The 13,841-nt window shown below is 36.3% G+C and overlaps 1 protein-coding gene across 1 annotated transcript in view; it reads left to right on the top strand.

The window, feature by feature from the left end:
* The window catches only part of LOC114646877 (inactive carboxypeptidase-like protein X2), a 357,898-nt gene extending 346,391 nt beyond the window's left edge, over positions 1 to 11,507 (top strand). Inside the window, exons 13-14 of the mRNA XM_028795245.2 lie at positions 2,744 to 2,843; positions 5,092 to 11,507. Coding sequence (XP_028651078.1) covers positions 2,744 to 2,843; positions 5,092 to 5,345 — 354 coding nt within the window. The 3' untranslated portion in view covers positions 5,346 to 11,507. The remainder of the gene's footprint in view (positions 1 to 2,743; positions 2,844 to 5,091) is intronic.
* Positions 11,508 to 13,841: the final 2,334 nt, after the last annotated feature.

The following is a 13,841-nucleotide window of genomic DNA, read 5'->3' as shown; positions in this document are numbered from 1 at the left end:
CAAAAAAGAGGTTCCAGTTATGACCATTACGCGTAGAATTTCGAAATGAAACCTGCCTAACTTTTGTAAGTAAGCTGTAAGGAATGAGCCTGCCAAATTTCAGCCTTCCACCTACACGGGAAGTTGGAGAATTAGTGATGAGTGAGTCAGTCAGTCAGTGAGTGAGTGAGTCAGTGAGGGCTTTGCCTTTTATTAGTATAGATATGTATATATATATATATATATATATATATATATATATATATATATATATATATATATATATATGTGTATATATATGTAGATATGTATATATATATGTAGATATGTAAATATGTATATATATGTGTCTGTATGTATATATATATATATATATATATATTGTATATGTGTGTATGTATGTATGTACGTGTGTATATATATATATATGTATGTGTATGTATGTATGTGTATGTGTATATATGTATATGTGTGTGTATGTATGTGTGTATATGTATGTGTATATATATGTTGATATGTGTATATATATATATATGTATATATATGTGGATGTGTATATGTATATATATATATATGTATATATATGTATATGTAGATATGTGTATATGTAGATATGTATATATATATGTATATATGTATATGTATATATATGTTTACATAATCTCTTTAACACACTACTTTTCCGCTGCGAAGCACGGGTATTTTGCTGGTAAACAATATGCGGCATGAAAGGCGCCTGACCTGACACAGACTGATAACAGAGACACGTTAAAATCAAGAAAAATGATTTTATTGTCTTCACCAGGGGTCCATGTCAAAGCACACCAACAAACCCAAAGAAAAGCACACTTTTCACCACCACTCCTCTCGGCAAGTGTTGTTCTCCTCCACCCAACTCAACCCCCTCAGTGGTGGCTGCTGGCTCCTTTTATAAGGCACCCTGAAGTGCTCCAGGCGCTTGATTCCCTAGTTGTGGCTGCACTTCTGGGTGTGGTGAAAACACTGCCCATAAGGGCTCAGGAGTCCCAGCTGCAGCACTCCCTGGCGGAGCCTGCAGGACCCAACAGGGCTGCACCAAACTCCAAATCCCATGGATCCCTGCTGCGAGAGACCGAGGCACCACTCCAACCCAGGGGGGTTGCCTTCTAGCATCCAGGGGAAAATATTGAATAGTCCATGGCTGCTCCCCTGAACATATACTGAAGGGGTGTCCCGGCCATCCACCACAGCAGTTAATTTCAGTGTATTTGATTAAGCCGCGTCAGAGATGTGGGTTTAAAAAAAAAAAAGGGAAACCACACTGGAACAAAAGCACTGCTTTGATACTGGGTGCTGCCAGTTTGCAAAACCGAGCGGAGAACTTGCGTACGCCAAGCATTTAGCTGGCATGAAAATGTGTGTGGGTTTACGCCAAGTTTAGGTTTTATACATCGCAATGTGAGTGCGGAAATGGGCTTACGCAACATTTTTGTGCGTATGCACCGTTTATACATGATGCCCCAGGACTGGAGTTGGAGACCCCTGCTTTGTAAGATACACTTTATTTAATATTTGTAATACAAATTATAGACATTAAAACCTTCAGAGGCTTACACATTAATAATTAAAACTGGTGCAAACTACATGGAACAGGTACAATGTAAATACGAATGCAACCAGGAGTTTATGATTGTTGAACTTTACCAGTTTAACAAGATTTTCTGGGTATGTCTTATAAAAGGCAAGTTTGTTGCCAACAATGTTTCATTTACAATTTAGGTTGCGTGCAGGTGCTCAGTTTTTGGAGTTATGTCTTGAAAACATAATACCTTAATCTTGTGTAAACATACTGTACATAATTTAATATACTTCATGTTTCATGTTTTGGAAGAGAAGTCATTCAAGCCATGTCAATTCTTTTTAAACAGTGCTTAGTAGATTGTGATTATTGGAAATGCTTGTAAATGTCATAAGCCTATTCACGATCAGTACCTAAAATTGCTCTAATAATATCTGAGCCATAGTACAGGACTCCAAGCTTATTTAGCAAGAACTCTTCTAAACTCCACTGTTTGGCAGATTGCACTACAGAAACAAAGTTCATATTACTAGGTTCAGAAAGGGTAACCTCTAGCAGTATATGACATCATTATTAAAAAGTAGTCTGATATTATGTTTTCTATCCCTAATAGCAATTTCCCTTTTCCTTTTTCCTAAGTATTTCTATGTTTGTTTTAATGAAAAGGCCATAAAAAAAATCCCAATATGTGCTGGAAATAGCATGTAAAAATCTCAGCCTAATTTTGACATCAAACTATAAGCATTAATTGTTTTGAAAACGTAAATGTATAAACTAACACATGCACAGCCAATGGGCCATGACATAACACAAGAAATTTATTTAAAGATTTTACATTTCAAGACTTTTCATAAAATGTACATGAATAAAAAAAGCAGTCTTTACTACACTCTTCTGATACTGCAATGAACATACAATAAATATTTTGCCTTAATTATTTCAACATTTTCTTATATTTCATTCAAATGCATATTTACATTGTTGTGAACATTTACCAGACATCTGAAGCATATGAAAAAAGCCTGCATATTAAAAATTGACTTTATATACTATTATACTGTGCAGATAATATATGCAACTGTAACATACATTAAAATTGTAAATATATGACTACATTTTAGTAAATGCCTTTAGCTCAGTATAACTGAACTGAAGGTTCTGTCTGTACATCAATTTTTCTCTTTCACCCTGTACTCTTTCATTCAGGTGCACAGGGGTATCAAAGGTGTTGTAAGAGACGTACAGGGAAAGGGCATTCCTAATGCAATTGTAGCTGTGGAAGGAATCAATCATGATATTCGAACAGGTAAGACAACATATATTACTTTATCAAAGTGTGCTAGAATATAATTTGTTTTAAATATGAGTTATGTAAATAATTATATACACTAGAGCCAGGATTCTCAATCACTTACATACTTCTGGACTACAAGTGGCCTTGCACACATCAGGTTTTAGGTGTTCACTAAAACTGACATTCTGTGCACTAGGACTTTTCACAGTTTTCAGATGTTACTTATACAATGCCCAAAGTTACCCAATTTGTAACAGTGTGATAATCAAATTACACAAAGTAAAGAATCCCTTTTAACTTTATCTTGAATGTGTATAAATATATTGTTATTTCTTTATTAGAGAATATTTATTAAAATATTAAATTAGCAAATACCACAGCTTAAGTGTTGTAACGTCATTGTCCAATTCAGCTGGTTTGCTTACGGATATGTTTATTTCTCAAACTGAAAAAATAATAAACCAGTTTTTTAAGAGGACATATTGAAGTATTACATACAAAGATTCTAAATCTGGTGTTTACATACACAAGTATAATCTGCTCCAACAACAGAAGACACTTTTATTGCTCTATCTATATATATAATTCACTAAGTCCATGGCAAGCAAGACGCATGCAAGACAAAGCCATGCTCGCCAACTCACAGAGCCCCGTCCTCCAACAATTCACTAAGCAGCCGACCATGGCACGCAAGACAGAGACCATGGGATACGCACGACAGAGCCACGCCTGCCAACTCACAGAGCCCCGTCCACCAACTCTAAGACTATGGGATACGCATGACAGAGCCCTGTCTGCCAACTCTAACCTTCCTCCCGCGTCATGAGATACGCACGACAGAGCCCCGCCTGCCAACTCTAACCCTACTCCCGAGTCCACCCTCGCTCTCGAGGCACGCAACACCTCAGTCGCTTTCGTCTCTGCTATAGTCCACATGCACCTCTGAGCCACGTTGACTTTTCATTGTTCTTTTCGGTTCCGGCTGCTTTTCTATATATAATCCACCAAGTCGCCCGACTATGGGATACGCACGCATGCAAGACAGAGCCCCGCCCGCCAACTCTAACCCTCCTCCCGCATCATGGGGTACGCACGACAGAGCTCGTGCCCGCCAACTCTAACTCTCCTCCTGCATCCGCCCTCGCTCTCGAGGCATGAGCAGAGCCCTGCCCACCAACTGTAAGACCATGGGGTACGCATGACAGAGCGTATCTGTTCAACAATACGCTGACTACATGAATACTTCCGGAGTTTATGGTGGCGAGACAGAAATTGTGGCAATGTCTCAAATGCTTCCAGCTACTATCACCATTCACTTCCGAGATATCCCTAACCCCATCAGGTTCAAATTTGCCTTTTACTTTTACACGCAGACAATTTACTGTTAGATTGGCCTTCGCAATGACAATTAATAAGGCACAGGGCCAAAATTTCAAAAAGATGTGCCTGTATCTGCCAAAACCAGTTTTCAGTCATGGACAATTGTATGTTGCTCTCTCCAGAGTTCCATCTTTTCATTCACTAACAGTTGTATCCTCAAACCCACCCCATTTGGAAAACTGTGTCTTTCAGGAAGAGTTCACCCATCAATAAATAATTATGCGGCGTATGCTACGCCGCGGATTGGCTAGTATAATATAAATAAGTAGAGTCTCATGTTGCTTGTGGTACTGTTTTCAGGATTATTTTAAAAGGTTTCTGACTATGCCATTAGAAGGCAGCATGGCAAGTAGACATATCATGAGGATTTGCAATAAAATCAAGACTGAACTATTAAAGAGGACACAACAAAGACAACACAGGGAGAGTTATCAACATACACTTCTAAAAGTAAAAAAATGCCACGGAGTAATTTGGAGCACATAATGTGCTATTTCAAAGTCAAAGTAAACTTTATTGTCACCTCAACCATATGCAAGTATACAGAGAGATGAAATGACGAAGCTCACAGGGTACAAGTAGTACAAATAAGACAAAACAGTGTGCACACACAGAAGAAACCAGGCTACATACTATTTAAACATGCAACATCACAAGACAATTATCTACCACAATTTTACAGGGACTATTTAAATGCAAGTTTCACTGCCTATCACTTATTCTATTCCAAAGGTGACAGTAACACAGTAGTCTATTATATGCCCAGATGGTTTATCTTATTTATACTACTAAACCTGTGAACACTGAAGCTACAGTATCTATTTGTTATGTTACTATTTTTTGCTCCACTTATACACTTGCTTATTAATGTATTCAACAGCTGCTGATGGAGACTACTGGAGACTCCTTAATCCAGGAGAGTATAAAGTCACAGCAAGAGCAGAAGGATACTCCTTAGCCACTAAAGTCTGTGAAGTGGACTATGAAATGGGAGCTACACAGTGTGACTTTTTTCTTAGGAGAACAAACATGTCTCGAATCAGAGAGATCATGGAAAAGTTTGGAAAACAGCCTATTTATTTGTCTGCTAAACAAGTCCGACACAGAGCGGCACAAAGACGTCGACATATCTGAATTCTTCTACACTCTTTGTTATGACAAAATGAAATAAAAAAACATAATAATGTCTCATATGCATACAGTGGTGCTTGAAAGCATTTGGACCTTTCATTTATCAGGCCTTACAAGAACAAGGTAAAAAATATATTAAATTCAATGTTTAATAAAGATATGTGAATGATGGGTACACATTTTGTTTTATTATTATGTTAAGTTAACAGAAACTCAACGATTTTTGTGTGCAAAAGTAATTAAGTACAAAAAGCAAAGGCTCAATCTTTAGGAATTATTACACCTACCAAAGATTTGCTATAGTTATTGATTAGTCTTTCACGTTTCCTTGGGTTTTGATTTTTTTTCTTTCTCCTTTTCAAAATACTTTATTTGGTCCAGAATAAGCACTTGTCTTGCATGATTAGTCTTTCTGCATCATGCCTACCAAGTTGAAATGACTGGCCAATTTGAAAACATGCAATTTCTTTTTTGCTGTTTGCAATTTAAGGTTTTTGTTGAACTTTTAAACTTTTTCTTGGGACACAATTGTTTTGTAAACATTTTTATTGTTGTTAAAGAAAAATGGGAACAGGCAAATGAAAAATATAACAAATATCAAAAAGATTTTTGACTTTCAATTTCAACTTTAGACTTGTCCTTATAGAGAAAAGTGTTAAAAAATCTACAGAATCCCCATGACTGTCTTTCAGACTTAATTTGAGCCATGATATTGTTTTCTGAGATTAATAAATTTCTCCATGCTGCACTCCAATGAATGCCACAGCTGTTCAGTTGGTTTTAAATACTGGATGACTGATTTATTTAACCACTGCTGATGGTGATTACTTGAAACTCCTAAATTCTGGAGTGGAGAATGAAAATAAGAACAAGGATCTAAGGATATTCCTCATCCACCAAAGTCTGTAAACCAGACTGTGAAAAGGGATCCACAAAGTGTGATCAAAGGTATGTTTTTGAAGAACAAACCTGAAAATCACCTGAAACAAGACATTCTGAAGATCAATGCATGTAGTGCAGGTGCTCTTTTGGACATCCTATGCAATAGCTTTCTGTGCACGTACATATCTAGCTACCTTGGTCTTTCTATATTTGTAGACTGACATACTGCTTCTCAAACCGTACTCTGGTGCTTGGTTCATTTGGTACCCAATTATTTTAACACACAGTTACAGTTATACTTGCCTCATTGATTGAGCTAATGAGCACTGTAGTTTGCTTACTTTTGCACACAAGACAAGTCTTATTTAAATCCTAATTATTATTTTTTATGTTGCATTTATGTATATAAAACAATATACATAATGTTTGATTAAAGCCTGTTGTTTTATAGAGGTAAAGACTAATTTTGCATAAACATGAATTTCTTATTTAAAAATTATAGGAGGGGTTCACAAGCTTTCAAGCAACAGGATGGATAGATAAACAGAAAGATGCATTGTAGAATTCTAACAAATTAATGAATAAAGCAGAGCCATCAAAGTGTGTGAGTGATCATTTAAAGAAAAAAAATACCATGTTAATACAGAAATAATGTGAAAAAAAACAAGGCCAAGAAATGCCTCACCTTCAACAGAAGTAGAATACAGACTAAAGAATGCTTAAAAACAGTCAGCAGATAGGGGTAACGTCTTTTCAGTCAAATTCTCTTTAAGTATGTAAAATTGATGTTATAATCATGACAGTTTTAAAAATATGTTTTGCATTTTAATTACTTTGGACTGAGGTAGAATTGCATTGTGGATAAATAATTTGACTGACTAGATCTCGTCTACCAACCAGAGTAACTCATAGTATAAGACTCAAATATATTTTGATTTTAAGGAAAGTGGGTTCTCTTATAACGATCCTAGACACAAAAATAAGCCAATATGAACCCTAAAAATGTATTTTTTGGGGCAAAGGGGAAGAATTAACCAAGGAAGTTATATGAAATTGAAAGTAAAAAATGTGAAGTAAATCATGCTGATTCATTTGTGTATAAATTAAAATAATACAAGGCACTCCATAACACTCATCTGCTCTTTTACTTCCTCTCTCTCTATCTCTAAACTTCTTGTCTACTAGCCTTCCAAGCCTGAGCTTTGACTCATCTCCTAGTTCCTATAACCGCCAAAATATCTTTTGGGGTTCAAGGACAGCACTGTAAAATTTCTAGGGCCACAATCCACTAAATTATGTTTTGGCTCCTGACACCATGGTAGCTCTGTACTTCTTCAGCCAGAAACAGCACAGTTGGGACCAGTGGGCCCTCTAGTGGGAAAGAGGTTTTTCCACTTTTGATCTCCTTCACTGGATTCCGTCTTGTTTTTCCATAGCAAAGAGTCAGGCAGCCTTGACAGCATGTGACCTTTAGCATCCTGGAGGAACACGGTCAGCTTCCACTCCAGTCAGACTTCTCTCTCTCAGTCTATCTGGCAGGTAAACCTGCCTAATGTCCTTAAGGCATACACAGGGTGATGCCCTTCTTTCTCTCCTGTCATGGCAGCATGTTACTGCCATCATTTGCTCCTCTCAGTCTGCTGGGGTTTTGCTAGGTCCTATTCTTGTTCCATGCCATTTTTTCTATCTGAAGCATTCAGTCTTCAATGTCACCTATTACCAAGGTTATACATCCATTTCATCCTTTGTATTAATATACCCTGATTTCTTCATGCACAGTATGACATTCTAGCACTGACAATATGCTTAAAGGAATACTCCACCCAACCATAATATTTTTTTAATGTTACTTACATTTTAACATGTTTATGTTACTTAACATAAACGGTGCCCAGCTGTGTCCTTAGCAAATTCAGTATTTTTAGACTTGGAGAACCAATCGGGGATGGTGGTGGCTTCTCAGTGTACGGAGCACACGCCCCTTGAGTTAACAAAATGGCACCCATCAGTGTCTATAGTGAGGTGGGGTGGGGAAAGTGTGGATAGGGGATTCCGGAGTATGTACTTCTTGAGTTACATAAACAGGTTCCTTAGTGTCTAAACAATGTTCCTTAGCTGCCTGTGTTGCCTAAAAGATTGTCCAGCCCTAACTTACCCCATATACATTGAAAGTGGTGACCAAAAAAGAAATGTTTTTGTGCAGAATGGAGAGAAAAAGGTTTGACCTGATAGAAGTTGATAGTGACCAACTCTGTAGAATGACAAACAATGTAAAAAAAGTGGGAAAAAGAAAAAAAAATCATGTTACTTGTGTTACATAATCCACATATCAGTTATCATATCACATGTACAAAATGAGCAAAACATGTTTTTTTGCTACAATATTTTTAAATAGTTCCTGAATTATCTGTGCACATCATGAACAGGAAACCTGAAGCTTCATGGTAATGCACTCTGACCTCCAAAAGTCACATGAAAAGATTAATAAAGTATACCAAATGACATTTTGACTTAAAGACCCACCTTTCCCCTCATTTACTGCTCAAGAGTCGTGTCTTTGTTATTCACATTCTTTGCTGCTGTAAAACATATTTATTGGCTTCTATTATGTCCTAAACTTTTTTTGTCTCCATTCTGCATGAAAAAATGAGATTAAGAATTTTGAAATAGCCACCACAGCAAATTACATGGTGTATTTAATATATAACAAATATCATTTTTGGGAGAAGTATTTCTTTGATGCATTTTTACAAATTAAAAATGGTAGGTTTTCAAATCAAAATGAGTAAGCAAGCTATTGTATGACATACCCATTTGTCATTTACTGTATATATCATTAACTCAATTGCATCTTTAAATTCAAATATCAAACAACTCTTATAGCATCATCACTGTCCTCAATTGTCCCTTGACGTACTCCACCCTGTCTGTTATTCTGCCCCAGTCATACCTTCCTTTGCAGACTCCTTTCATGAGTGATCTGCTTTTGAGCACAATATCACAACTGTATAGGCATTATTTGAGTCCATTCTCAATATAGAATAAAAAGGTCAGCTGGTATTCTACATCTAGTACACTAATCCTGCAATCTATGGCCCTTACTATTATACTTTGTTAAGGGCACTTTTTTTTAGATTCTCTCTGTTAACTGTATACCTCTGATCTGTTAGCACCTGCCCACTGCTTTATAAACCATTACCTACATAAATAGTGCTGTCATTCTAATAAATGGGAAGGACATGTTTGCTTAAAAAATAGCTATAACTTCTAAGTAAGTAGCAGCCTTATAACTGTGTCTCACACATGCCCAAAGCCCCATCAGTGGAAGCCAATCACATTTACGAGAAAGTTCAGGTTTAAAATTATGATTCACTGCCTCAACTAGGTCTACCAGATAAATAAAGTTAAAAATGCTGAGTCTTCACTGAATCCCTGACATGATTTTCTAATTTAATTTTACAGTGCACTACGTTGTTAATGTGACACAAAGTAGTTTGGTTATCTTTTAAATCAGACGATAATTTAGCCCCTTTGCTTGTTATTTTGCATGAATCACAGTGGATTCTTGTACACACCTGGTTGACTTTGATAAACACTTTGCTTTACACGTGGAAAAAATTAATATAGCAAGCAAATCAAGTGAATGAAACATACCAATAAATTCAATTGATACAAATGATACTGTTGAGTAGAATGACTCCGTGAATGTAGTGAGTAGTGAAGTGGCTGGAAATCTCTCATTTAAACAAGATGTGCAAATAAAATGTTGTGGTTTTGCAGCTAATTAAAGATAAGCATTTACTTAGTTTTTAATTTATAATAAAAGTAAATTGTCACTATTGCTCTTACCAGAAATAAATGGGACAGAGCCACACCCAGGGCCATCTTAATGCATGGGCACACTGGGCAGTTTCCAGGGGGCCCCACAAGCATAGAGACTATAATGCTGTTAAGACGGCCCTGGCCACACCTTATAATCACCTCCAATATGGTGCATTACTTAAACTAATTAAACTACAGAAAAAAATCCATTGCTGCCTTGCTGGAATTTGAACTTTTATACAAAAATGTTTAAAAAGAAATATATCTCAAAACTACAGTAAGTTAAAGGTGTTTCCAATAGGATTCTTACAATTTCAAGAAGTAGTATTGGTAATTTAAAAATATTTTCTTGGTTTAACTTTAACTATATAAGAATGACACTAATTGTAATACAGCTGTGCCTTCTATTTTGAATAAGAGTGCAGGTCCTGCTCTTAAATACTCATAGGTCATTTTAAAACTGCATTCAGTTGATGCTCAATAATTCAGGCTGGTGGAAAGAAAAAAGCAGTAAAACAAACCATTTGAATGTTACTAATGTACAATATATGGATGGATGTGCGTATACCTATAGAATGGAATGTGTTTTGGCATGCTGTAATGGAAGGTTAAACAAGATGTCCACAATCATAATCATTTCCAAGTGTATCAATAGCTAATTCAAATGTGCCTTGTTTCTCTCTATCACTGTGCTTTAAATGTTCTTCCACGCTCTCTCTGAGAGACTGTTCTTGGATGTTCTTCATCACATGCACCCAAGAAAATGCACCCAAAAAAAATACTGGAGCGGTCTTTAACCTCCAGTGAAATCTGTCGGCTTGACGTGCCCAGTGCTGCTGTTAAGTAAATCTAATAAAATCTGTAATTTTAGTATTAATTCCTCCTATCATTTCAATTTGATATTACTGTTATGAGCATAACCCTTGATATATTAGCAATATATATGGTGAGGGCTAGAGTCTAGTTGTATGTTTATTTTAGAAAATGAACACCTTGACTAAAAGGGATACTCATTTGGCCTTGGGCTTTTAATGAAAGATGTTCAAATACATTTTCCGGTTAATACGTTAATTAAATATATAAAAAATATTATATGCAATAAATACTTTTTAAAAACACATTTAGTAATCACTTACTGTCATAAAATCATCTCAGATGCAGAGGTTGTTTCAAGGGATTTAGTATAGTAGTAAGTGCAAAAGACAATCTATTTAACCACAAACATTTAATTTAAGAAAGTTTTGGTATTTTCAGTTTTTCTAAGTGTTTTGCACATATTATTACAGAAATGTATACTGCTTTATGTTAAGTTGACTTTTTTGTAAAAATTGAAAATCTGTCTACATGCATGTTTGTTATATTTTAAAATTCTAAGATAATTGTAAACAATGTTGCTTGTAACCCTTTCTCCATTTTAAATGTTATATTACTGCACTTTATTAAACATATACATTTTAACGATGCTTATATTTCCTGAAATTTATTTTAATTTCTGTAATACATTATAAGAAACAAAGTGTAAAAGCATCCTGAGCAAAATGCCCTGAATATTGCAAACACAAAATAAGAAAAAGCCAAACCCTACTGCTCTGGTGTGTGTGAACATGTATGATTTTGTATCAGCATTTCTGTGGTGAGAAAGCTTACACTTTCACCACTCGAATAAACTTAACATTTTATATTTTTTCCTTTCAGGTAACATGATTTATGAGTTTAATAGCAAATTGGTAATCAGGTTGGGTGACAAATTGCCTTGTTCCTTGGCTGTTTCAACTTTCCCTGCTTCCCAACAGGCTCTTCAAATTTGTGTGCTGTGTTAAACCAGAAGGTCTGCATCATCAACTGAGTAACTGGGTTTCACCATTTACAATAAGTAACTTCACCACAAGGCACTTAGCAAAAAAGTGTATTAGCCAATACCAAATGCTGAAAGATGATTGGTTAAAGGAGTATGCATAACAGGCAGAGGGACTATAGTCTGGTAAAGCTCCCCCAAGAAGAACTTCAGAGACAACATGCTGCTGTGACTGTTGTACCTAAAACAAGATTCTAAACTTCCCTGAGCAGGCACAGAGAGCAACTACAAAAGAGCACAAAACTACTGGCAAATGGAAGTGTTTGCTATGATAAGTAAAGACTCTACTACTTGGTAATCCTTTTTTTATTGTAGCCTTTACCTATTGGAGTGAAAGGTTAAGGTATATGCACCTATTGTATATTACACTTTACTTGCCCTACCTTCCACATGGTACTAAAACAGTGTTACCCAAAATGTGGGCCGTGGCTTACCCCTGGTGAAACACCCAACATTCTGATGATCATGCTCCATTCTCAGCTGCAGTGTCACAGGTAAAATGTGGCTGATCCTGGATGACCTCCCCAATCCCAGCTCTGATGTTTGTGCTCGATTTACCAAGAAGGAAAAGCAGGAAGGATGCTCTGGTGATCATGTGGGTCGCAGACACACTAGCATGTGAAAAACTGGGTTGTTACTCTGCAAAGGTTGGGAAACACTGCTCTGATGCATCTCTCTGGAATTTCCTGCTTCACCCAGAGTAAAAGCTAGACTAAGAATAGGGGTCAATCATTCCTGCATCATACCTACATTATAAAGCAAACTTTATTCCATTGTGCACATTCTTTCAGAAGAACAGCAGATAACTTACAATATTTACAGTAAATAATTATTTTTTTGTTTCTAACAAAATTAATCATGCTTTTAACAACATGTCAAGAAAGCACTGATTTTCTTAATAACAAAAAGTTGCAGTAAGGTAAATTGAAGTAAGTAGGTGAGACCAAAGTGTTATGAATTTAAACTTACTCTTTATAAGGCTTAACCAAGCACCTTAAAAATATATATTCTATTCTGACCAGAAGGTGACACTCAGGAGCTGACCCCAAACACAGAACGACACCGTTATGGTCCAAATAATGGTCAAGAAGGCTGTTTATTTAAATAATAAAAAAATATTGTATACTACACAAACATTAAAAGAATACAAAATTGTGCCCCTCTTGGCCTTCCAAAACTCATCTGGGCTGCTTAACTAAGTATAAAACCAAAAATGTTTCTTCCAACCTTCTAGTCTTACATTAATCAACACACTGGCCTCCTCTCCCTATTCACCACATGAGCACTTGCCTCTGCCGCTCTTCCAGCTCAGACTTATAAGGTGCAGATACTTGTAAGACAAGTCATGGGGGTATATCCATCACTGCTCCAGCACTTCCGGAAGCAATTCTGTGTTGTCAATGTTCCCAGAGACATTGGGAACATTATAGTTCTCAGGAAACTCTGAGCAACCTTTAAGCTTTTCAACAAAAATGCTATAGCCTACTAGTGGCCAGCAGGAACTTTGCTCCTACAGAGCTAAGCCTCAGACAGGAATCTGCTGGCATGGCATTCCAGCCGAGACATATACTGCCCTGGTCTTCCCTCCATCTACTTCATCCCCTTTACATTAAATATTTACAGAATATATCATCTTCCAAGAAAGCAATATACAATGGAAAAAAAAGTTCTACACTTACAAAATTGTTGTTTTTTTGAATTGTTCTGATTAAATGTATCATGGGCTACTGGTACAGTCATATCTTGGTTAGCTATGCTGTTTCATGGTCTAAGGAATTGCTGTCAGTCTCAACTTTGGCACTGCATATGCAAATAGAAGTCACACATTTTGCATTATCCATTGCTTTTCTTTGACAACACCAGTGCTGGCATACAGTACACCCCAAAGACATTATTGTTAACTTTACTTCAGCTTTTGTGAATGATTGACGGTGTTTATT

Source organism: Erpetoichthys calabaricus, chromosome 2 (assembly GCF_900747795.2).
Source record: "Erpetoichthys calabaricus chromosome 2, fErpCal1.3, whole genome shotgun sequence".
In the NCBI taxonomy this organism is placed as follows: domain Eukaryota; kingdom Metazoa; phylum Chordata; class Cladistia; order Polypteriformes; family Polypteridae; genus Erpetoichthys; species Erpetoichthys calabaricus.
This window is presented reverse-complemented; position numbering and strand designations above follow the sequence as displayed.